Genomic DNA, 25,430 nt, shown 5'->3' on the forward strand with positions numbered 1-25,430 from the left:
AAAGAGAAACAACAGATCTTAAGTGTATAAGATCAGTTTTAAAAATGCTCGGGGCGCCTGGGTGGCTCAGTTAAGTGTCTGACTTTTTTTTTTTTTGCAAAGTAATCTTTCTTTATTGAAGCGCTGTCTCATGATATCTGACTCTTTTTTAAAAAATATTTTATTTATTTATTTGACAGAGAGAGAGAGAGCACAAGCTGTGGGGGGGGGGGAGAGCTGCAGGCAGAGGGAGCCTCATGTGGGGCTCGATTCCAGGACCCTGGGACCGTGACCTGAGCTGAAGGCAGACGCTTAATCGACTGAGCCACCCAGGTGCCCCAAGTGTCCGATTCTTGATTTCAGTTCAGGTCATGATCTCAGGGTCCTGGGATTGAGCCCAAGTCAGGCTCTGCACTCAGCCTGGAGTCTGCTTGTCCCTCTTCCTCTGCTTCCCACCCCCACCCCTTAAAATAACTAACTAACCAACTAACTAACTAACTAAATAAATAAAACCTTAAAAAAAATGCAGTCACCTGTGAAACCTATACTTCTATCAAGATAACACTTCCATAAACCCAGAAAGTTCCTTTACATTCTTTCATAGTCATTCTACAGAAGCAACCATTAATCTCATTTCTAGTGCCCCAGATCAGTTTTGCCTTTCTAGTACTGCATGAAAGTAACATACAGTATATACCCCTTTGTGTCTGACTTGACTTACCCTGTTTTATCCATGCTGTTGTGTCTATCAGTAGTTCATTCCTTCAGCATACTTTTAGTTTTCAATGTTCCAGTTACGGTTAAATTGTGCCTAGAATCACTCTGATAACATGAGGGGTAGGCAGGATGAATGACAGGAAAGGTCAATGGATTGGAATTCAGAACAGCTGGGTGCTGGTTTTGGCTTCATCAATATACAACATTTGGGATAATCTTCATTTTACAGATGAGATCATTGGCCTAAGAGGGAAACAGACTTGTCCAAGGTTAGCCAATGCCAGCCCGGGATCGTTCCAGTTCACTCAATTCCTGGTTTAGTGCACATTACTGAGATTTTGAGAAATGGCTTTATGTAGATCAGTAACTTCCAAGAACACTGAATGCCTGGGTTGAATGGGCAGTCTTCCTAGGTAAGGCCAAGAGATTCCTCAGCTTCATGTTTTAGTTCCCTTCCTCTGGCTAAGGATGCCTTCCTTGTTCTGCCACCAGAGAAGGACTCTGAAAAGGTAGGCTTTAGCTGCAAAGGAAGAAATGAAATCTGGACATTTTGGCCATTGAGACATTGTAGCAATGCCCAGAGACCCCTGTTTCTAGGGTGTAAATTGTACTTAAGGAAGGAAAGCTCTCTGAGCATGCATTGGGTGTGTCTAGAACTAGACCTGCTGGAAAGGCACTGCAGACAGAGGTGGCCAATGTGTCTTATGCTGGTTTAATCGATACTTTGATCTCTTTGTGCCATTTTTGTCTTCAAATGTGTGATCTCCCTGGAGAATTTGAAATGATTCATTTAGTTTTTATAAATCCCCCTGGAATAACTTTCATTCCCAGTCATTTAAGGTTTGGGTTACCATTTAGACAGAACGCCCAGGCTCTGAAAGATGCCCAAGCTCCAAAGAATGAAAACTCTTCAGAAGATAGCTGCTAAAGATGTAAAGAATCCTCCCATTTCTGCCTGCTTTAAGTCCCTGCTGGAGCAGAGTAGAGAGCCCTATCATTCTATACAGTGGAAAGTATAAGGTTTCAACCTGGATTGGCTCCAGTTCTCTTTGGATTTCTAGTCAGCAGCCCAAGGACTTAGCCTGGCAACTTTACCTGAGGGAGGGAGAGTGGGAGGCATCTCTTATTACTCACCTAGTAAAACACATTACCATGCAACTTTGTGCTGAGCACAGGCCAAGTCCCCAGCCAAGGACCTTGCAGGGAAGGGCCAACTCAAGAGCCACGATGGGGGTGGGGGGCACCAAGCCTCTGTACAGAGGTAGGTATAGATTATTCTGGACAAGCATGGACCACCTTAAATTACAGCTCCATGGCTGTGGGCTCCAGAGCTGAGAGACTAAAAAAACATGCCAATCTAGAACATTGTGGACAATGTGCATTGGTTAACCTCCATTTTGTAAAAAAAAAGCCAATCATCCAAACAAACAAACCCTTAATATTTACATAGTAAATGTAGTTATTTACTGTGTTAAGCATCATACTAGGCAGTGGAAGATTATAAGTGCATAGAACAGAGAACAGCATAGACTTCAGAATAAGACACACTTGAAAGTCTAACCCCCAATCTGACCTTTATTTCCTCCTCTGTAAAGGGGAGTTAATGGAGTTAATGAGAAAATGTAACTCAGGAGAGTGCTTAGCACACAATAATAATCACATTAATAGGCAACATTTAGTGAATGCTTACTGTGTACCAGACACTGTTTCTAAGCCCTTTACCAAGGTTAATTCTTTCAACAAGTCTTATGAGGAAAGTCTACATTTATTACTTTTAAGGCCTTATGAGGAACGTTTTGTATGCATTTTTACAGAAGAAAAAACAGATCCTGAAATGTTGAGTAATTTGCCCCAAACTACACAGCTAGTAAGTAGCATAGTGAGACTTGAAAGCAGTATGTCATAGAGAATGAGAGCAAACTGGAACAAAACAGCCTGAGTTAAATGCTTCATAAATGTTATATAACAATATTTATTATATACACATATTACATATAAATATTATAATAGTTGTAATAGTTCAAAAAATGCTAATAATTTTTATTATTTGCTATTTATATATTATCCCTCATTTAATTCTCTATGCCAAAAAATAACTCTCTAAGTATGCCTATAAAATAGGAATTATCCCCATTTACTTGAGGAAACAGGTTTGAGTGGCAACAAAGCCCTCTTTGCCCAAATGCATTCTGTGACCCACCCAGTGTTGGCTCCCTGTTAGAAGTGGAGTCCTACAAAACTTGCGCTTAGCTAGTTTGGAAGTTATTCCTCCTGCTAGGGAGGTCCTTCTGCCCTTCCTCTCTGTTAGAATCCCACTCACCCTCCCCATAGACTATTATTTCTATTTTAATCACACAAATTTAATACAGAGATACATTCCTGTTATAAAAGATTTGAATATGTAAGCAAATATAGTCCTTATTGATGGAGTTTTACACTGTGAATTTATTCACTATATAAACAATGTTGCAGTGAACATAATAGTATATACATCTTATAAAAATATAGTCAAGAGGGCTCCTAAAGAATTGCTGTTGAAATACATATTTTTAATTTTTTAAGTAATCTCTAAACCCAACATGGGGCTCAAACTCATGACCCCAAGATCAACAAGAGTTGCATACTCTTCTGACTGAGCCAGCCAGTAAATATATAAATATTTAAAATATTTATAGATCCTGGGGCACCTGGATGGCTCAGTAAGTTAAGTGATGACTCTTGATTTCAGCTCAGGTCATGACCTCAGGGTCGTGAGATCAAACCCCATGGGGCAGAGTCTGCTTCTCTCCTTCTCCCTCTGCCTCCCCCCCCCCATGCACGTGGGCACATTCTCTCAAATAAATATTTTTAAAAAGATAAAATATTTATAGATCCCACCAAATTGTCTTCCAGTAGCTTTATTTATTATCCCTTCAATAGTGTAATTGTGCCTGTTCTTCATCCCTACCAATATTGGCTGTTATACTTTTGATTTTTGTCAATAGACATAGCTAATACTACTTTTTAACTTTGTTTTCAATTGGGCTGTTTGCTTCTTACTGATTTCTAGGTACTGTCTTTTTTTTTTTTTAGATAGATAAAAGAGAGAGAGCAAGCTTGGGGGGGCGGTAGGGAGAGGCAGAGAGGGAGAGAGAAAATCTCAAGCAGGCTCCACGCCCCGTGTGGAGCCCGACACGGGGCTTAATCTCAGGACCCTGAGATCATGACTTGAGCTAAAATCAAGAGTTGGACGCTTAACTGACTGAGCCACCAGGCACCCCTTATTTCTAGGTACTTTTTACTTGTAGATGGTATTTCTTTATGTTATATGTTACAGAGGTAATGTTTCCTTCATCACTAAAGGCTCAACTCAACTAACTCCCTTCTTGGAGATTCTTGCTGACAGCTCCAGTCCACACTGCTCTTTGACGACCCACAGCACTGAGCAGACAGGGCCCCAGAGTCATCCCATTCTAATTGGATTTTATTGTTCTTTAAGTGGTATTCCTCTCATCTTCTCCCCTCTTCTCTTTCTCTCACCAATCACCAACACAAAAACTCAAAGTAGTTTTAGGGCCTACTAATACTTCAGATTTGTGCTTCTAATATATAGATACTCAAGAAAATGTTACTGATGATGATGAGAGCATACGCCCCTTTGCATTCCAGCTTTGATGGCAGGAGTTACTCTTCCAACTCCTTTCCCACTCCCAGTGCCTTACAGGGCTAGACAGAAAACAGAATGGGCAATGTAGTTCCATGGAAGAAAAATGAGAAGCGATGGCAACTGTTATCAACTGGAGAATACAACCACCTAAAAGCGGAATCGTTACTCAGTTCTAGCAAGTTGTCAAGTAGGAATATAAGCTCCATGATGATAGCTTTTCCATTTTTTAAGAGCTAAAGATCTGTATTTTATGTTAAACATGACTTTTTATTTTTTTATGGCATAAATGGGATTCAGCCACTTTTTTTTTTTTAAGATTTTATTTATTTGAGAGAGCGCGCACAAGTAGGCAGAGTGGCAGGCAGAGGGAGAAGCAGGCTCCCCGCTGAGCAGAGAGCCTGATGTGGGGCTTGATCCCAGGACTCCGGGATCATGACCTGAGCCAAAGGCAGACGCTCAACCGACCGAGCCACCCAGGAGCCCCTGTTAAACGTGCCTTTTAGATGTCAGGCCAACGTTGTGTGTTTGCTGGGTTGTAGCATACTGAGGTCAGACTGCATCTGTCTGGCATATAAGAGGCACTCAATGTTTATCTTCCCATTTGTTTTCTTCCTTCTACTAGACTGAATGAAACATCCAGATCAACTAATGAAAGATAAAGGCACTTACATAATGGCTAGTAATTAGTTGTTCTAATGTTTTATTTCTACCCCTCAAACCAGACTAAGTAACATGAAGGAAGAGATCCTATTATTCATCACATCAGATCATATTATTCATTCACACAGGAATTGGCACATGGAAAGGTCTTAGAAAAACTTGTCAGTCGTGTGTTGAACCAATGACTGAATAAATGGAAGACCTGATTAGTAACCAATTTACAGATTGTGAATTTACTTTTAAAATTAAACGTCCATGTAATCAGTTCAGTACTTGGCACACTGACCCAAGATGTAGGACAGAAGAACATCCCTTAACCCCACTCTTTGTTTTACTATCAGTCAATATTTAATATTGTTGGAACATGATGGGTGAGGATTTTTGGCATCTCACCATGAAAATATCACAGCTTTTTTTTTTTTTTTTTTTTTGGTTTTCCCAAAGAGTTTATTTGAGCAGACCTGGAGACAGGGAGGCTCTGCATCTAAAAGAAGGTGTTGGGCCTCTTGGTGGTGAAGCGTGGCTTGTGCTGGCGACGCAGGACCTGGTGGGGCAGCGGGAACTTGATCTTGGAGTCGTGGAACTGCTTGATGGCTAGTCGGCGGCACTTGCTGGCTGCAATCTCCTCCACCTTCATGATCTGGATCGAGTGGGCCCGGGCACAGTGTCGGGCACCCATGTCTGTAGCACTGGGTGACGGTGCCTGCAGTGGTCAGGTCCCAGTACTCCCGGTACATGTTGTGGGTGCCGCTGCGCGAGTCATAGCGCAGCCAGATGCCGAAGTTCTTCACCCACAAGGGGGATTGCTCGAACACCTGTCCACAGTAGACAATTTCCCCCGAAGACTTCTTCATCTTTTTCAGCTGAGACACAAAGTACCAGAAGCGGGACTTGGCGACAACGTGATTAGGTGCAAAGATTCGCATGCGATACAGGGGCGGAGTGCGACATTGGGGGTGGGCAGGTAGCACCCCACCACCTTGTACTCTCGCAGTGTTCCCGAAGCTTTCATGGCACACTCTCCGCTCTCCCCACCACACGAGAAAGCAATATCACAGCTCTTTACAGCAGTTATGTCCAAACCCACAGCTGCCGGGCTCTCAACGTCAGTCTTAGCCAAAGATAATCCCCGAGTTTTATACCTCTTGGCCCACTTCCGCTGTTCAGGACTTCTTCCCAAGATCTCTCTGGCTGCTAGTTTCTACAGGGCCATTCTCTGGGGATAAGTGGTTTGGGGTCTCAGTGGTGGGCACTGCCTTGCTCTTTCCTCCTCTGCAGCTCCTCCCGCCGCCTTGCCTGCTGTTCACTCATGCAGTCCCTGAAGGCCTGTACCTGTGGCTGACACTGTCGCCAGTCCTGGTGCTGGGCCATGCACTCTTGTACTGCATAATGGGAAGCGGCACAGCCAGAACGGGAGATCAGCTGGTCCAGCGGGTCCTCTTCCTCATCTTCCTTCTTTACCTGTCGGGCCCAGGTATGGCCTTGAGTTGACATCTTTGGGAGTCTCTAGAACATCAATGGAGGCAAGGTTAGAGTAGGGATGTGATTATGAGGTTCCACTATTATAAATAATACTGACCAAACTGCATTGTTATAGCCTATTTATGCATTTGTCTCCCGTTGGAGACTATAAGCTTATTTGAGTACAGATACTGGGCCTGATTCACCTTGGTGCCATCGGCAGTAGGCCTGGCAAGAGAACAGACCTGCAAAATGGTTTGACCTCAATGGAATGACATAAAGTATATGAGAATGTTTATCACAGCACTAAATAAGCTTGAGTGGATCTGCTAATAGAATTTGAATTAGGTGAGATGTTACCTTTTTGGAGCAGCTGTCTTGGATCCACCCTAAAAGAATTAATTTCTCTTCTTTTCTCCTATTAGCCTTTTCCTATGGTTGGAAAAGAACACAGTTTAACACTTGGGAGAGTACCCAAATATGGGTAGGGTTTGACATATAGGAGAAATAGAGTTCAGTGTGGCTGTAGCATAGCGTGTGCATGGGCCGGGGCAAGAGAAGAGTCTGTGGGGTGAGAGTGCTTAATGTGAGGTGGACTTACCCAGACTGTCTTTCCAAGATCATCTGCTTCAGAGCACCCAGCAGAAAGTAGCCTACAGAAAGAACTTGAGAAGGGAAATAACCTCAGCATTTACACATATTTCACCATGACAGGCTTTAAAGGAACTAACACCCTTTAATGCCTTTCCTGTGTCTCTCTGATTCATTCAACAAAGGATCATTGAGTACCTATCATGTATGAGGTACTACACTAGAGGATACAGGAGTGACCAAGACTGATTTAGTTCCTGCCTTAATGGCGTACAATCTAGATAATAAACAGATTACAATGCAGTGTGCACAGATACTTAAGACTGGGAACACATTGGAGGAATACCTAACCCAGACATGGCAGGAACAGGCAGGGAAGGCTTCCTGGAGGAAGTGATTTCTAAACCGAGACTTGAAGGATGAATAGGAGTTAGCCAGAGATGGGGAGAAGGAATATTTCCAGTCAATGGAAGAGCAGGGGCACGGGTTGAGGCAGGATTTGACTCAGGAAAGGAACTGAAAGTTTTGTATGACTGGAGAATAGCGTATGAAGAGAACTGTAAAACAAATGAAATTGGCGCTCTGAGAAAGTAATCATAGCAAGGTCTTGTTGGCCATGTTAAGCAATGGGGAAATTACAAGGATTTAAGGACTCCATAGCCTTACCCAAAACTTATTTGCTTTGGAGTCGGTATAACCTAAGGAAGGAGGGGGTAAATAAGCTTTGAAAAGAGACCGGGATTGGAAACCTAGTTTTGTCACCGACTCACTGGGTGATCTTAAGAAAATCACTTCATAATCTCTTGAAAAACAGAGATAGTGTCTACCTCTCAAGATTGTTGAAGGCTAAAAGGGATAAGGCACGTAAGAAGCCTGGCACGTCCAAAGAGTTCAATAAATGAGTTTTTATTAGTGTACAGAAAAAGTGCCCTGGATTCTAAGCCAAGAGATCCAGATTCGAATCCTAGTACCACATCTTACCATACAATCTTTTTAGCTTCCTCCTTAATAATATTTAACTCACAGAATTAATGTAAGGATTAATATGATAGTGAGCGAGAAGTGCATGGACGACAACAGAGCTCAAAAAATGCCACGGTACTCTTTCCCCACCACATGCCGGCTTCAGTCTTCCCTGGAGTAAAAAGAGGCAGACCCATGCTTGGGGATCAGGGCAAGCTATACGGTCGGCAGCTGGCCTGGACTAGGAAGGCATGGGAAAGCAGGGAAATTCAACTGTCCAAGTCATCTTGCAGCTACACTCCCACTTTAACGAGAGGACGCATGCGCGCACGTGGCAGCCAGCCGCAGCCCCGCTGTGCCCGCTACGCTTTACCGCGCAAGGACGCGGTACGCAGTGCTCACCGAACAGTCGGACACGAGAATTCGGACGCGCGTTCCAGCACGTCGGCGTCCCTTTTGCACGCACTTAGAACTCTTCCGACCCTCGGGCCGAAAACCAGCCTCCGGTGGGGAGCCTGAGAGCGGAAGTGGGAGAAGAGGAACCCGTCACGCGTATTCATTGGTGGCCTCTCAGTATAGGTCCCGCCCCCCAGTCCTTGTCGCGGCCCCTTTGACGACCCACTTCCAGCAAAGAGCGGAAGAGGCGGGCAGGTGGAGGAGGGGTTAAGATGGCGGCGCCTTTGAGGATTCAGAGCGACTGGGCCCAAGCCCTCAGGTGAATGAAGGCCCAGAACTGGAACGGAGGAGGGTAACGCATGTTGTCTTTGCGTTAAGGAGAGCTGTACCCAGTCCAGGATAGGGATTACCTTCATCATTTGTTGAGGGATTACTGGATGTAGCAAACCCACATGGTCTTTGGTTTTCATTCTCTGCAGAGCTGTCCCGAGGCCAGGGAAACATATACGGCTGTGATCCCAGTGTCAGAACTAGGATCAATGAGTTGGAGAAAGACAGGAAAACTGGGAGGCAGGAAAACTCTTGGCAAATAAGTCATAGACATTTAGCAAATATTTACTAATCGTTAGTTATTTGCAAAGGTCCTAGTACTCACCACCTCCACGTTGTGTTTGAGTTTATGATGAAATCTTTATATACTCTTTGGACCCCTAGTGCTGTGTTAGACGTATTGGACAATTCTATTCAGGAAACAATGTAACACCCACTGTGTCCAGGCTGTATGCGTGTGGAGTTGAGATGAGTAATCTAAATTTAAAGGGTGGCTCCTGCCTTCAAGAAGCCGACAGCTTAATTGGGGATGCATAGGAAACCATTCATTTAACATTTATTGATCATATACTGTGCAAGTTATTACTCTGCACCAGGATGCGTACAGCAGTGCCTTGAATGTCAGGTGTTAATACTAATAAGGGTTTTTCAAATTGAAACCATGGTGAAGGTGAAAACATAGTTTTCTGTAAATAAGAAAATTACGCTTTACTATGTGAGCTAAAATAAAATACACATTACTTACTACAACACAGAATGTGTGATAAGTAATAAAGGAAGAACACTGACATTTACTGAGGGCCACCAGGTGCCTAGGAGAGAATGCAGGAGAGGAATCAGAGGAAGTAACTTATCCAAGATTTTGCAGCCAATAAGTGATAGAGAGTTACTGTCAACCTAAATCTTTTGTCTTTTTTTTTTTTTTAAGATTTTATTTGTTTATTTGAGAGAGAGAGCATGAGCAGGGGGAGAGGGAGAAGCAGCCTCCCCACTGAGCAGGGAGCCTGATGCAGGGCTCGATCCCAGGATCCCGGGTTCATGACCTTAGCCAAAGGCAGATGCTTAACTGACTGAGCCACACAGGTGCCCCTAAATCTTTCTGTCTTAAAAGTGTAGGTCTTTTTCACTATACCCTAAAAATGTTAGAGTGATAAAATAAGGATTTGGAAGATTGGGGAGGTGCATTCTAAAACATGTAAAAAGTCAGTGTGAGCTGGTAGAATGCAGACATTGTATACTAGTCCCATGTTTCAGTTCCTGCTTTCCAGATAACTAGGTGACCTTGGGCAAGTCACTTTTTTCTGAGCTTCAGTTTTATCTTTAACATGGAGATAATAAAAGGCATTTTGTTAAATTGTGAGGATTAATGATACTGTTTGCAAAGTGCCTAGCACAGGGCTTTGCTTACAATAATCCCAATAAATATCTAAATATAAAGTATTTGTGATTTTTTTCAAAGCTGTGTAGCTTATAAATGAATAGTGAACTCCCTATTTTTGAAATATTTGAATATTCATTTAACCAATAGACATCTATGCATTAAACACTTAATCCATGAATATTTCTTTAATAAATAAAACTTGTCTTATAATAATCTATGCCTGGATGAGATATTAGACTGGCTCATACCTAAGTACAGTCCAAACTAAAAATTATATGATCTTTCTCCCTTGCACCAGTGGCATCCTTTTCAGCATTGAATGAGCCTAATTAGTCTTTTGTCTCTCTTCATAGGAAGGATGAAGGGGAAGCCTGGCTGAGTTGTCACCCCCCAGGTAATGTCCATATGCCCAAACTGATATACCTTCCCTTTAGAGATAGGGGTTTACTACCCTTAGAAGAGAGCTTCATACTTTCTCTTGGCTCAGACTCCTTGCACAATGCTCATAATCTTCAAATGTTCTTGACCAGTTTATGTGTAGGATATCTTATTTAGCCCCCATCACTGCAAAAGCAGTGTTCTCCTTAAGCAAATTTTCTAGATTACTGAAGCTTAACTCTTTGCTATGTATTATATGTGTATACTGTGGATAAATGCATATATGCATGTTGATCTTCATCTTTCATCCTGGAAGAATTTCATTTCAGTCAGGAAAACTGAGTTTAGATCACTTTAGTAGCTTTTTTTTTTTTTAAGATTTATTTATTTAGAGAGAGAGAGTGGGGGGAGGAGCAGAGGGAGAGGGAGAGAAACTCAAGCAGACTCTGCACTGAGTTCGGAGCATGACTCAGGGCTCCATCTCACGACCCTGAGATCATGACCCTGAGATCATGACCTGAGCCGAAATCAAGAGTTGGGAGCTTAACTGCGCCACCCAGGCATCCCTCTAGTAGCTTTCTCACAAATGCTATAACTAAATATTTGTGCCTAGTTTTTAGCTCTTGAGCATATTCCCTCCCAAATTAAGTTCACCCAGGCTAGGGCTTTTTCCACTTCACCTTACTTTATACAAGTACCTTCTTTTCTTTCATGAACCAATTTCCTACCATCTATACAAGTGCCTGAATTGAGTCTTCAAGGAGAACAGTGTTAAATTCTTATTATTTTCTTGAGACATGCTTCTTTTGTGCTATGTAGGGAAACCCACTTTGTATGGCAGCCTAACTTGTCAAGGAATTGGCCAAGATGGCATCCCAGAAGTTACAGCTTCAGAAGGATTTATTGTGAATGAGATAAACAAGGTAGGTTTTTATGTCTTCTAAATGACACTGGGTCCAAAACTGGGGTAGTACCCATGTATCTGCTTTAAATATTTATACTATTATTTATATATCTTTGTCATCTTTATTTTGTTTGTATAGTAATCACAATTTTTACTGCCTTTGGATGTCAAGAGTCTTTTCTTCTTCTGTAGTTACATATACTTTGAGATACTTTTAGTTGCATATACTTATTCTTCCCTTATATCAGTGCTGTCCAATAGATAAATAATGTAAGCCCCATATGTATTTAAAATTTTCTAAGAGCCACATAAAAAAGGTAAAAAGAAATGGGTGAAATTAATTTTAATAATATATTTTATTTAATCCAATAAATCTAAAATATTTCAACTTGTAATTAATATTAAAAATTATTAGTGAGATATTGTACATTCCTTTTTTCTTACTGAGTTTTTGAGATCCCGTGTATATTTTACATTTACCACACATCTCAATTCAAACTTTAATTTTTTATTGAAAATATTTGATAAATGTATTTAGGTTGTATAAATTTGCAATTGAGAATATAGATTCACATACCCAAGTAGTTCCAAATATACTTAAAAAGTTTTCCAAAAACTGAGGCAAGTATCAGTTTTTAAATTAAACTTTAAATAAGATAAAAAATGCAGTTCTTCATATGCACTGGCTGTATTTCAAATGCTCAGTAACCTCATGTGGCCAGTATCTACCATACTGGACAGCAAAGCCTTTATAATGTATCTGGCTAGGCCTTGATGAAGACCTACATTAATAGTACTTAATAGTTTTTCTCATTGGTCTTTGAGGTGAGTAGATAGCCAAACTAAGTATTGCAGAATCCATGACTTTCCTTACTCATTCTGCAGTCAGTATGCTCTGGTCGGTGAGATGTGTAATTAAATTTTTTTTAGTTGTGAAATATTAAGGTATACTGATAAGAATAGATGATACTTTGTTTTTTACATGAGACTTTAAATGTTCATTTATTGCCTTCTGTGCAAGGTAATAGGCTATATGTTATATATATTTTGCATTTGTTTTTCATAAACAGCTATGGTATAGTAGAAACTGTTGGAAGATCTGAGTTCAAGTTTTAGTTAACTCTGACACTAGTAATACGATTTTGGACAAAGAACTTAGGTCTCTGAGCCTCAATTTCCTCATCTGTAAAATGGAGATGATATTCTACCTATAGACTGATGAACAGCAAGTGAGACTGCATATGAATGAAACTGTAAAATCTTACAAAAGTGAGTTGTTCATCATAATAATCTTGTGGGATTGGCATTTTAAATTTTCATTTTGCATATAAGCAAACAGACTCAAAGAGGTTTATTAACCCTAATAATCAAAGCTAGTTAGACTGTATGCCAGAATTGAAACCAGTCCTATAAACTTCCAAGTATGAACACTACCTTGCAAGCCTACATTTTCCCCAGGTGTTTTACCAGTATCCATCTACAGCCTCAGTGCTGAATTCCTTTCTTCCCTTCGTACGTAGGCCCTGATACAGTACTTATCTCTTCCAACATCGTTGCTAATTTCTGCCTTGTACCTGCTGGGTCAGACAGTAAGTGCTTATGGTTGAGCATTTATTTGTTTCCTAATTGCCATGAGGCACTTTGCTATTTGATGTTGCTGCATTGTTCTGTTGAACAGTAGATTATGCTTAAATACCTAATCCTGGAGGATAAAAAAGTTTGACTTTAAATTTTATCTTAGTGTGGAATGCCCATGCTCCTCCTCTGACCCCCACCCTGAATTTTATGTTTTGATATCTCCTGCAACTTTTCACTAAAATATTTTCATTAATGGCATGATTCTTTACTGCTGATATTGGAAGGTAGTTCAACATTTCTCTTCCTCCATAGTTTGTTTATAGATTAAAGGTTGATTTGCTCAATTGATAAGCAGGAAAAAACTACTAATTCTTGAAATCTTTCACATAATTAGTCTCAAAGAAATGAAGTCTTCTGAGAACAAACCCAATTCTTACAGATGCCTGAACACTAAGTTCTTGGAGTTCCCTGAATCCTTGCTGGTAGGAATATTTAAGCCAGGAGAGTTTAGCTGACACCTTTAGTTTCAGGTACTGGAGGCAATTCCAAATCCAGGTCAACTCTCTTGCAGCTGTATGGGGCTTTCTCATGGGGTTTGAAGTGAAAACTCATTTAATGAAAAGTCTGCAGGCAGCCACATATGGATATGCTGGCTAAGAAAGTGCTGTTTATATAGACAGATGCTCTAATTGTCTTTTTAAAGGAGTAGAAGACTTGTAATAAGAGCATTTTGATTTTTAGTGATGAGAATGTTATTACTTTGAAATTGTTCTTTCTAAAGAAATGTGAGGACCTGTGTTTGCTGTATGTATATTAGTCTTAGAAAAAGGTGTAGAAAATCTTGACTTTTAAAGACATTTTCATTGATCAGCAGAATTTCCAGAAACTTTGAAGTACTGCCGCAGAAGGGATAACAGGTTAGGGGCCATTTGGTGAGCGTAGCTCCTCAGCTCCCTATAGGAGATGCACACTTAAGTGGTGGTGTTGGTATTCAGCCAGTTAGATTAAAGGACTATCATATTGCAAGAATCCCTGAAGGGTTTACTAAGCCTTTTATGCCTCTATACATGCTACCTTGAAACACCAACATACTTAATCTTAAATGGTTACAAAGGCTGCCTTATGCAAGTCATGTCACCTGAACCTAACATCTTTTTCTAGATATAATTTGAATGTCACCATTCAACTATGTCACCAGTGTTTCTTGCTACAATAGTTGAAAGATATGTTATAATGACTAGCAAAACGTGTGGGGAATTAATACAGCTGTGGGGCTCTGAGCAGTCTATGAACATGGATGGTCAGTTTAAGTCCTAGGTAGGAATGGGCACCGCAAGCCTGATCAGGGCCTACAGATTGTATAAGTGTACCATAATTTACCAGTTTTCTCTGGTAACTATAGATGTCAGTAGTCTAACATTTTTTCCTAAAAGTTCCTGTAGGCAGTAAGTTAGCTTTTAGACTAGTCTTTTAGGTGCTAGACTTGGAGTCTGGTGCTGTTTCCTCCTGTTAATCCTGTTCCTTGCCCCACTGCTAACTGAGAGTACTGGTATTAGATTTTCTTTTAAAAATTAATGCTTTCGGGCGCCTGGGTGGCTCAGTTGGTTGAGCGACTGCCTTCGGCTCAGGTCATGATCCTGGAGTCCTGGGATCGAGTCCCGCATCGGGCTCCCTGCTCAGCAGGGAGTCTGCTTCTCCCTCTGACTCTCTTCCCTCTCGTGCTCTCTCTCTATCTCATTCTCTCTCTCAAATAAATAAATAAAATCTATAAAAATTTTTTTTTAAATTAATGCTTTCATATTTGTCATTTGTATCTTACTGTTGGTTTACCTTCTATGGGAGTTTACTTCAATATAAAAAGATAAGGGCAGCAAAGCAATACCAAATTACATTGCAGCCCTTTGCAGTAAAAGGGCTGCTAATCTACAGGGGAGTGGTAGTGTGAGCTGGCAAAGGAGGATTAGAGAGGGTACATTTGAAAAATGAGAATTTCCTATCATCCTGGTGTTTTCTTTAAGAGCCTTTCATTCCACTGGAGTAATTTTACTGATGAGTTTCATCTTTCCCTCTCTGTTTAGAAAAGCATTCATATTTCTTGTCCGAAGGAAAATGCATCCTCAAAGTTTTTGGCCCCATACACTACTTTTTCCAGAATTCATTCAAAGAGTGTAAGTATTTTGATAAAATGAGAGAATATAATAGCATGTTAATATTTCATTTTATCTGCTTGAGTGCTATAAACGTTCATAATTAATGTGTCTTTCATTTACTGTGTATTGTTAAGGTACCACAGCTGAAGTGTGATATGTTTGGCAAAACTGGTATCTGGGTCCACATAGAATATGTATACAAATCCACTCACTGGTAGTCTTAGAGAATGGAATTGTCTGAAGTTTACTTATTTATGTTTTAGCAGAGCTGCTTTGTGGCTTTTGGATAATGATAGTAGCTATGTTTATCTAATTTGCCATTGCTCATATTTGTCTCATTGCCTACAGGACAGGGACATTTTCTCACAATTCCAAGTACAGCATATTGAGGAATAATTTTCAGAGGTCTCTGTGATAATGCCCTTTCTACTACCATGATCTTTTTGGAAGCATAAATGAGAAATATGTGGATAAACTGATTATATTAAAGCCTTCCATTTTATTGTGTAGTACATTTTACAAAATGGCTATTTTTTATCCTTATTATAAAACATAGATTTAGTGATAAAAATTTAGGAAATATAAAAAGGTGAAAAATCACTCACATTCTACAACCTTAAGTAACTATTGTGAACTTTTGTTACAAACGCTGTATTAATAATAATTACAGTAGTAATATCTAACATTTATTGATTGCCTACAATGTGTCTGCACCATGTTAAGCTTTTTGTATTATTTCACTTGATTCTCCTCGTCTTTTTTCTTTTTTTCTTTCTTTTATTTGAAAAGATTTTATTTATTTATTAGAGGGTGAGAGAGAGAGAGCGCGCGCACGAGCAGGGGGAAGGGCAGAGGGAGAGGGAGAAGCAGAGTCCCCGCTGGGCAGGGAGCTGGATGTGGGACTTGATCCCAGGACCCTGGGATCATGACCTGAGTTGAAGGCAGACGGCTAACCAACTGAGCCACTCAGGCACCCCACCCTGTCTTTTTTCTTTAAATATTTTACCAAAATAGGTTTTTATAGTACATGTTGTTTTATAACTTGCTTTTTATTCCTTAATGATATATTATGTACATACTATATGTCATCTTTCTGCATATTCTTTTTTTCCTGCATATTCTTTTAAGAGCTGCACGGTATTCCTACTGTATGATTTACTATAATTCATTTTTCCAATCTGGTGTTACTGGACTTTCAGATATTTTTGATTTCTTGATTTTATACTTTGGTGATTTGGCTAACCCTTTATTCACAAAGATAGGAAGAAATTAGAATACATTTATAAAATAGAGTTGCTGAGTCACAGGGGATGCAAGTTATAAGGCTTTTGGTATGTTCTGACTTCCACTTAACTAATTTATTCAGTTAACTATTGCTCTGCCTTTCCTGTGTAAACCGTACTGACTGAAGCTCACAGCACATTCACAGCTTATAAGCTCTCCTCTGAGATCTGCATACTGCGACACTGCTGGTTAGGTTGAATGCTTAATAAGGATAAGTTACATTATCAGTTATATTGTTTTTGAAATTTTGTTAATTAAATACGGTAAACCAATGTAATATGAGTATGAAAAGACAGAGTGATTATGTCTTTGAAAACTAAATTGATTGCTTTGGAAAGACTTGATAAAGAAGAGGTTTTTTAAAAAACTGCTATAATAGAGGTGCCTGGGTGGCTCAGTCAGTTGAGTGTCCAGTTCATGATTTCAGCTCACGTCATAATCTCAGGGTCTTGGGATCGAGCCCCGCGTCGGGCTTCTGACTCAGCAGGGAGTCTGTTTGAGATTCTCTCTCTCCCTCTGCCCCTCCCCCCACTAAAGCTCTCTCTAAAATAAATAAATTAAAAAAAAACTGCTATAATAGTATGTGTGGGCAAGATAAATGCAAACTGTTACAGAAAAGATTTTTTATAAAAATCCTACGTGAATTTTGCTCTTAATTGCTTTATAAATGTAAATAAAGATTTGCCTTGCTTTAAAGAAATCAAGTTATGAATTGTGCCTTTTGATTAATAGTTAATTACAAGAAAGTCAAGATGAAACTTCCCCTTTTTTGACTTTAAAACATTTTAATAATGTATATACTTTCTTTTTAAATTTTTTAAAACTTAAATTCAGTTAATTAACATATAATGTATTATTAGTTTCAGAGGTAGAGTTCAGTGATTCATCAGTCTTATATAATATCCAGTGCTCATTACATCACGTGCCCTCCTTAATGTCCATCACCCAGTTACCCCATCCCCCTGCCCTCCTCCCCTCTAGCAACCCTCAGTTTGTTTCCTATGATTAAGAGTCTCTTATGGTTTGTCTCCCTCTCTGATTTCATCTTGTTTTATTTTTTTCCTTGCTTCCCCTATAATCCTATGTTTTGCTTCTTAAATTCCACATACGAGTGAGATCATATGATAATTATCTTTCTCTGATGTATTTAGCTTATCATAATACCCTCTAGTTCCATCCACATCATTGCAAGTGGCAAGATTTCATTTTTTGATGGCTGAGTAATATTCCATTGTATATATATATATATACCACATCTTCTTTACCCATTCATCTGTCGATGGACATCTGGACTTTTTCCATGGTTTGGCTATTGTGGACATTGCTGCTATAAACATCGGGGTACATATGCTCCTTCGAATCAGCATTTTTGTATCCTTTGCATAAATACCTAGTAGTGCAATTGCTAGTCGTAAGGTAGCTCTGTTTTCAACTTTTTGAGGAATCTTCATGCTGTTTTCCAGAGTGGCTGTACCAGCTTGCATTACCACCAACCGTGTAAGAGTTCCCCTTTCTCCACATCCTTACCAGCATCTGTCATTTCCTGACTTGTTAGATTTAGCTACTCTGACCAGCATGAAGTGGTACCTCATTGTGACTTTGATTTGTATTTCCCTGATGCCATGTGATATTGAGCATTTTTTTCATGTGTGTGTTGGCCATTTGGATGTCTTCTTTGGAGAAATGTCTGTTCATGTCTTCTGCCTATTTCTCGACTGGATTATTTGTTCTTTGGGTGTTGAGTTTGATAAGTTCTTTACAGATTTTAGATACTATCCCTTTAATAAGACATTTTCAAATATCTTCTGCCATTCTGTTGGTTGTCTTTTGGTTTTGTCGACTGTTTCCTTTGCTGTGCAAAAGCTTTTATCTTGATGAAGTCCCAATAGTTCATTTTTGCCCTCACTTCCCTTGCCTTTGGCGAGGTTTCTAGGAAGATGTTGCTGCGGCTGAGGTCGAACAGGGTGCTGCCTGTGTTCTCCTTTAGGATTTTGATGGACTCCTGTCTCACATTTAGGTCTTTCAACCATTTGGAGTCTATTTTTGTGTGTGGTGTAAGGAAATGGTCCAGTTTCGTTCTTCTGCATGTGGCTGTCCAATTTTTCCAACACCATTTGTTGAAGAGACTGTCTTTTTTCCATTGGATATTCTTTCCTGCTTTGTTGAAGATTCGTTGACCACAGATTTGAGGATCCATTTCTGGGCTCTCTATTCTGTTTCATTAATCTATGTGACTGTTTTTGTGCCAGTATCATACTGTCTTGATGATTACAGCTTTGTAATCATCTTCAGACTTCATGAGAGGTCGAATTCTGGAATTGTAATGCTACCAGCTTTGATTTTCTTTTTCAACATTCCTTTGGCTTTTTGGGGTCTTTTCTGGTTCCATACAAATTTTATGATTATTTGTTACAGCTCTGTGAAAATGTTGATGGTATTTTGATAGGGTTTGCATTGAATGTGTAGGTTCTTCTAGGTAGCATAGACATTTTAACAGTATTTTTCTTCTAATCCATGAGCATGGAATGTTTTTCCATTTCTTTGTTTCTTCCTCAATTTCCTTCATGAGTTCAATAGTTTTCTGAGTACAGATCCTTTGCCTCTTTGGTTAGGTTTATTCTAGGTGTGTTATGGTTTTTGGTGCAGTTGTAAATAGGATTGACTCCTTAATTTTCTTCTGTCTCATTGTTCATGTATAGAAATGCAACTGATTTCTGTGCATTGATTTTATATCCTGCCACTTTGCTGAATTCCTGTATGAGTTCTAGCAATTTGGGGGTGGAGTCTTTTGGGTTTTCCACATAGAGTATCATGTCATCTGCAAAGAGTGAAAGTTTGACTTATTTGCCAATTAGGATGCCTTATTTTTTTTGTTGTTATTGTCTGATTGCTGAGGTTAAGACTTCTAGTACTATGTTGAGCAGCGTTGTTAAGAGTGGACATCCCTGCCACGTTCCTGACTTTAGGGGAAAAGCTCTCAGTTTTTCCCCATTGAGAATGATATTTGCTGTGGGTTTTTCATAGATGGTTTTTATGATATTGAGACATGTTCCCTCTATCCCTACAGTGTGAAGAGTTTTAGTCAAGAAAGGATGCTGTACCTTGTCCAGTGCTTTTTCTGCATCTGTTGAGAGGATCATATGGTTCTTGTCCTTTCTTTTATTAATGTAGTGTATCACGTTGATTGATTTGCAGATGTTGAACCACTTTGCAGCACAGGAATAAATCCCACTTGGTCGTGGTGAATAATCCTTTTAATGTACTGTTGAATCCTATTGGTTAGTATTGTGGTGAGAATTTTTGCATCCATGTTCATCAGGGATATTGGTCTGTAATTCTCCTTTTTTGGTGGGGTCTTTGTCTAGTTTTGGGATCAAGGTAATGCTGGCCTCATAGAAAGAGGTTGGAAGTTTTCCTTCCATTTCTATTCTTTGAAACAGCTTCAGAAGAATAGGTATTAATTCTTCTTTAAATGTTTGATAGAATTCCCCTGGGAAGCCATCTGGCCCTAGACTTTTGTTTGTGGAGAGATTTTTGATGACTGCATCAATTTCCTTGCTGGTTATGGGTCTGTTCAGGTTTTCTATTTCTTCCTCTTTCAGTTTTGGTACTTTATGTCTCTAAGAATGCATCCATTTCTTCCAGATTGCCTAATTTGTTGGCATATATTTGCTCATTCTGTGGTCTTATAATTGTATTTCTTCAGTGTTCATTGTGATCTCTCCTCTTTCACTCATGATTTTATTTATTTGGGTCCTTTCTCTTTTCTTTTTGATTAAGTCTGGCCAGGGGTTTATCAATCTTATTAATTCTTTCAAAGACTCAGTTCCTAGTTTCCTTGATCTGTTCTGCTGTTCTTTTGGTTTCTATTTCATTGATTTCTGCTCTGATCTTTATTGATTCTCTTCTCCTGCTGGGTTTAGGTTTTACTTGCTGTTTTTTCTCCAGCTCCTTTAGGTGTAAGGTTAGGTTGTATATTCGAGACCTTTCTTGTTTCTTGAGAAAGGCTTGTATTGCTATATACTTCCCTCTTAGGACCACCTTTGCTGCATCCCAGAGGTTTTGAACAGTTGTGTTTTTTTTGTTTTTTAAAGATTTTATTTATTTGACAGAGAGATAGAGCACAAGTAGGCAGAGCGGCAGGCAGAGGCAGAAGGAGAAGCAGACTCCCTGCTCAGCGGGGGCCCCGACGCGTGACTCGATCCCAGGACCCTGGGATCATGACCTGAACCGAAGGCAGACACTTAACGACAGAGCCACCCAGGCGTCCCCCCACCTCCTCACTTTCAATCTGGAGGTGTTTTGGGGTCTAAAATGAGTCTCTTGCAGATAGCATATCGATGGATCTTGCTTTTTTACCAATCTAATACCTTGTGTCTTTTGATTGGGGCATTTAGCCCATTTATATTCAGAGTAACTATTGAAATGAATTTAGTGCCATTGTAAAGTGTCTGTGAAGTCACTGTTTTTGTATGTTGTCTCTGTTCCTTTCTGGTCTATGTTACTTTTGAGCTCTCTCTTCGCTTAAAGGATTCCTTCTAATATTTCTTATAAGGGTGGATTAATGATCACAAATTCTTTTATTTTCTGTTTGTCCTGGAAGTTTTTTATCATTCCTTCTATTTTGAATGACATCCTAGCTGGATAAAGTATTCTTGGCTGCATATTTTTCTCATTTAGCACCCTGAATATATCATGCCAATCCTTTCTGGTCTGCCAGGTCTCTGTGGTTAGGTCTGCTGCCAGTCTAATGTTTCTACCCTTGTCGGTTACAGACCTTTTGTCCCCGAGCAGCTTTCAAGATTTTCTCTTTGTCTCTTAGGTTTGCAAGTTTCACTATCATAAGTCAGGGTGTTGACTTATTTTTACTTATTTTGAGGGACGGGTTCTCTGTGCCTCCTGGACTTGAATGCCTTTTTCCTTCCCACATTTAGGGGAAGTCCTCTGCTATAATATGATTCAATATACCTTCTGCCCCTGTCTCTCTCTCTTTCCTCTTCTGGGATTCCCAATTATTCTAATACTGTTTTGCTTTATGGTATCACTTATCTCTCGAAATCTCTTCTCATGATTCAGTAATTGTTTTGTTTTTTTTTAAGATTTTTATCTATTTATTTGACAGAGACACAGTGAGAGAGGGAACACAAGCAGGGGGAGTGGGGGAGGGAGAAGCAGGCTTCCTGCGGAGTAGGGGGCCCGATGCAGGGCTCGATCCCAGGACCCTGGGATCATGACCTGAGCAAAAGGCAGACGCTTAACAACTGAGCCACCCAGGTGCCCTGATCAGTAATTGTTTATCTCTCTTTTTCTCAACTTCTTTATTCTCCATCATTTTGTCTTCTACATCACTGATTCTCTTTTCTGCCTCATTTATCCTAGCAGTTAGATCCTCCATTTTTTATTACATCTCATTAATACCCTTTTTTATTTCAACTTGATTAGATTTTAGTTCTTTTATTTCTCCAGAAAGGGATTCTCTAGGGTCTAATATGCTTTTTACAAGCCCAACTACTATCTTTATAATCGTTATTCTGAACTCTAGTTCTGACATCTTACTTATATCCATACTCATTAGGTCCCTGGCAGTCAGTACTGCCTCTTGTTCTCTTTTTTGAGGTGTTTTTCCATCTTGTCATTCTGTTCAGAGAAGAATAGATGAACTAGAGAACAAAATACTAAAATGGCAACAAAGACCCCAGAGAAATATACACTAAACAAATCAGAAGAGACCTGGGGGGAAAAAAAATATAATCAGACAGGCAAACAGAATAGAGCAATGCACTGGATCCTGTATTTTGGTTGTTAGAAAACTAGATTCCAAAATTGTAAAGAAAGAAAAACTTATATATGTACAAAAATAAAATTAGAAACAATGAAAGGTTAGAATGTACTGTAAAAATGAAAGTTAAAAGCCAAAAAAAAAAAAAAGAAGGAATGTAAGCAGACAGGCGAACAGAACAGAGCAATACACTATAATCTGGGTGTATTTTGGTCTGTTTATTAGAAGAAACCACATCCCAAAATTGTAAAGAAAGAAAAACTTAACTGCCACCACCATGAATAGTGTAGGGCAGGCGTGCACTGACATGAAGCGCGAGTAAGACCAGTGCTTCAGTCGTTGGTCTGCGGAGAAGTTCCTCAAGGCGGATGGCTCCCCGGTCCCTTGCACCAACCTCTTTAAGCACTGTCAGCAGTGTGTTCAGAAAGCAATAAAGTAGGAGATTCCCACTGAAGGACTGGAATTCATGGGCCATGGCAAAGAAAAGCTTAAAAGCTTGAAAGCTTGAAAGCTCTTCTTGACCTTGACCTTGACAGTCACCTTGAAAATAGACTCCTTCAATCAGGATATTGAGGACACTGCTCAATTAATTTCGTCAATTAAGGCTGTGAAAAGAACCATTGATTTAATGAGGAGTTTAGGAGGGAGGAGTTTTCTTTCCTCCTTGATTTCCTCTTACTTGTAAAAGATGCATCACTCTGCTTTGAGATGATTTTTCACTTGCCCTGGCATCTTGCAGGAACTCCATGTGCTAAAACTGAATGATTTCTTGGGATTATGGTTGTAATACTTGGTCTGGGATCAGATTTAAATATCCTTTATATGTAAATACTGATAAACTTGTCAAGATGTTCAGGGTTGCCTGACCTTTTGAGTTTTGCTGCAAAGGACATTGAGTACATTGTACTAGGGTTATTCATGGAAGCAATTGGTTAGGACCTCTCTTTTCTCTGAAGGAGCTAAGCCTCTGAAAAGGGATCCCAGCACAACAGTTTTAGTCAGTGCTTGGGAGAACAGTTTTATTTTTATATGATAAATTTTTAAGATTGTTGGTGGACTAGGTTAGCCAAGAGGAAGACAGCTTTAAGAATTCCCTACCTTAAGAAGAGGTGTCATATTCTGATTAATATGTGAAAGCTTGAATGTTGCTGTGTACACCGTTTCAGAGCTCATAGTGTAGTTTAGGAATTAAGATCCTTGGAGTAACAATGGAGGAAAATCCTAAATTGCAAACATTTGCTGTTGCCAGCTTTCTGCCCAAGTCAATTAATTAAGCCAACCTGTATTATCATAAAACTGCCAAAATGCTGCATCTGGTTAAATGGGAGAAGAGTTTGTTTTATATGCCTTGTGTACCCACCCTGCCCTGTAATGTCTGTAATCATGAAGATGGAATAAATTATAACATTTAGTTTCCAAAAAAAAAGAAAGAAAAGTAAAACTCATATATATACAAAAATAAAATTAAATACATTGAAAGGATAGAATATCACTGTAACTATGAACATTTTAAAAAGACTTAAATGAAAGAAAAAGAAGAAGAAAAAAAGAATATGATCAGACAGGTGAAGAGTACATAGCAATACACTGGATTGTGGGTGTTATTTTGGTCCATTTGTAGATGATAAAGCCCATCAATTTATTCCTTTATGGTAACTACTTTTGGGGTCCTGCTTAGGGTAGTCCATGATTTTATATATATTCACTTTTTTTTTTAGGGAGGGAGAGGGGTTGGGGAGGGGTAGAGGGAGAGAGAGAGGGAGAATCCTAAGCAGGCTCTACGCCCAGCACGGAGCCTGATGGAGGGCTCAGTCTCAGAACCCTGAGATCATGGCCTGAGCTGAAATCAAGAGTCACTTAACTGAAAGAGCCACCCAAGTGCCCCTATATATATATATTCACTTTTAATTTTTAATTGCACAGCATAATGGATAAGAGCATAGACTCTAGTGATAGACTCATTGGATTTGACTCATTGGATTTGAATTTTGGTTCTGCCTCTTGCTGTGCTCTTAGGCCAGGTACTTACCCTCTATGTCACAGATTCTTATTTGTAAAATAGGGGTAAAAGTAGTATCTTATGGAGTTGTTACAAGGATTGAAACAGAATTTGATCTGAAACATAGTAAGCATGATATGTGTTAAATAAAATTATAAATATAGTGTTTTCTTTGAATTTTTATGTTTTATTTTTCTACATTTCAAACTTTATCTTTGTTACTTGGTTTAAAGTAGGGATCTAACTTAATTGTTTTTGAAATGATTAGCATATCAAGGCACTATAAAGTAATCCATCTATATTTCGCTCTCTTGAATTGTCATATTTATCCAATAATTAGGATTATCCCATTGATCTGTTTTTTTTGCTGGAACTAAGAAATGGATCTTTAGCTTTAAATTCTGACCTAGGTTTGCATCCTGGCTCTGTTGTGTCACCTTGGGGATATTAATCACTTCTTAAACCTCAGATTTCTCAACTGAAAAATAGAAACAATACCTATCTTAATAGATTTTTTTTAAGATTTTATTATTTATTTGACAGAGAGAGACACAGCGAGAGAGGGAACACAAGCAGGGGGAGTGGGAGACGGAGAAGCAGGCTTTCCACTGAGCAGAGAGCCCACTGTGGGGCTCGATTCCAGGACCCTGGGATCATGACCTGAGCCGAAGGCAGACGCTTAACGACTGAGCCACCCAGGTGCCCCTATCTTAATAGATTTTTGAGTGTATTATATGAGGGTAATGTCTGTTACATGTCTGGTATATAATAGCTATTCAATAAATGTTAGTTTCCTTTCTTCTTTTTTAAAAGTTTGGAGAAAGGAGATAGCTGGTATCGCCTATAATCTACTCTTCAGTGTTTGTCACTTTGGAAGAACTTCATAGTTCAGATTTAATTATTTTTTAGATATAGGAACTAGGAGACTCCAAAGATATGTAAAACAGCTAAGGTAACAATATCTCTGTCCCCTCCAGGGACAATATATTAACTGAGAGGATACAATAGAATACATCAAAGTTTCTTAACCATGGCACTATTGACATTTTGAGCTGGGTAATTCTTTATTGTAGAGGAATGTTCCCCAACTGTGACAACTAAACATGTTTCCAGACATCACCAAATGTGATGAGCTAATTTGCCCCTGATTGACAACCACTACAATATATGAACATAGTGCGGAAGACTATTAGGGAGGAAGTGATGAACTTTTTGGCAGAACTGGGAAAACCTT

At 39.5% G+C, this 25,430-nt stretch overlaps 2 protein-coding genes and 2 pseudogenes across 9 annotated transcripts in view; 2 read left to right on the forward strand and 2 right to left on the reverse strand.

Moving 5' to 3' along the window:
• Nucleotides 1–5,025: 5,025 nt before the first annotated feature.
• On the reverse strand, nt 5,026–6,014 carry LOC114218740 (large ribosomal subunit protein eL20 pseudogene; annotated as a pseudogene).
• A 225-nt stretch (nt 6,015–6,239) lies between these two features.
• Nucleotides 6,240–8,557, reverse strand: COA4 (cytochrome c oxidase assembly factor 4 homolog). Of its 4 annotated transcripts, none has more exons than XM_028115994.2 (4): nt 8,420–8,557; nt 7,065–7,128; nt 6,824–6,895; nt 6,240–6,508 (listed from the first exon to the last, which is right to left on the reverse strand). In XM_028115994.2, the coding sequence occupies exon 4, from the start codon at nt 6,494–6,496 to the stop codon at nt 6,242–6,244; it is 255 nt and encodes an 84-aa protein (XP_027971795.2). In that variant the 5' UTR covers nt 6,497–6,508; nt 6,824–6,895; nt 7,065–7,128; nt 8,420–8,557; the 3' UTR covers nt 6,240–6,241. The 4 variants fall into 4 exon arrangements, with proteins under 4 accessions (XP_027971795.2, XP_087874236.1, XP_087874238.1 ...); XM_088018110.1 differs by having other exon boundaries at nt 7,065–7,116; nt 8,420–8,494; XM_088018112.1 differs by lacking the exon at nt 7,065–7,128 and having other exon boundaries at nt 8,420–8,556.
• Nucleotides 8,558–8,559: 2 nt separating this feature from the next.
• The window catches only part of PAAF1 (proteasomal ATPase associated factor 1), a 41,141-nt gene continuing 24,270 nt past the window's right edge, over nt 8,560–25,430 (forward strand). The window contains exons 1-4 of one of the 5 annotated variants that reach the window (XM_028115985.2): nt 8,560–8,732; nt 10,478–10,518; nt 11,322–11,425; nt 15,063–15,152. In XM_028115985.2, the coding sequence (XP_027971786.1) occupies nt 8,686–8,732; nt 10,478–10,518; nt 11,322–11,425; nt 15,063–15,152 (282 nt within the window). In that variant the 5' untranslated portion in view covers nt 8,560–8,685. Of the gene's footprint in view, nt 8,766–10,477; nt 10,519–11,321; nt 11,426–15,062; nt 15,153–25,430 lie in introns of those variants that run through there. The other 4 variants (XM_028115979.2, XM_028115980.1, XM_028115982.2 and 1 more) reach the window with 4 other exon arrangements.
• LOC114218597 (TP53-regulated inhibitor of apoptosis 1 pseudogene) lies at nt 22,475–22,705 on the forward strand (annotated as a pseudogene).

This window comes from Eumetopias jubatus, unplaced genomic scaffold (genome assembly GCF_037043125.1).
Source record: "Eumetopias jubatus isolate StellerSeaLion01/CBP00866 unplaced genomic scaffold, mEumJub1_p1.0 scaffold_13, whole genome shotgun sequence".
Lineage (NCBI taxonomy): Eukaryota > Metazoa > Chordata > Mammalia > Carnivora > Otariidae > Eumetopias > Eumetopias jubatus.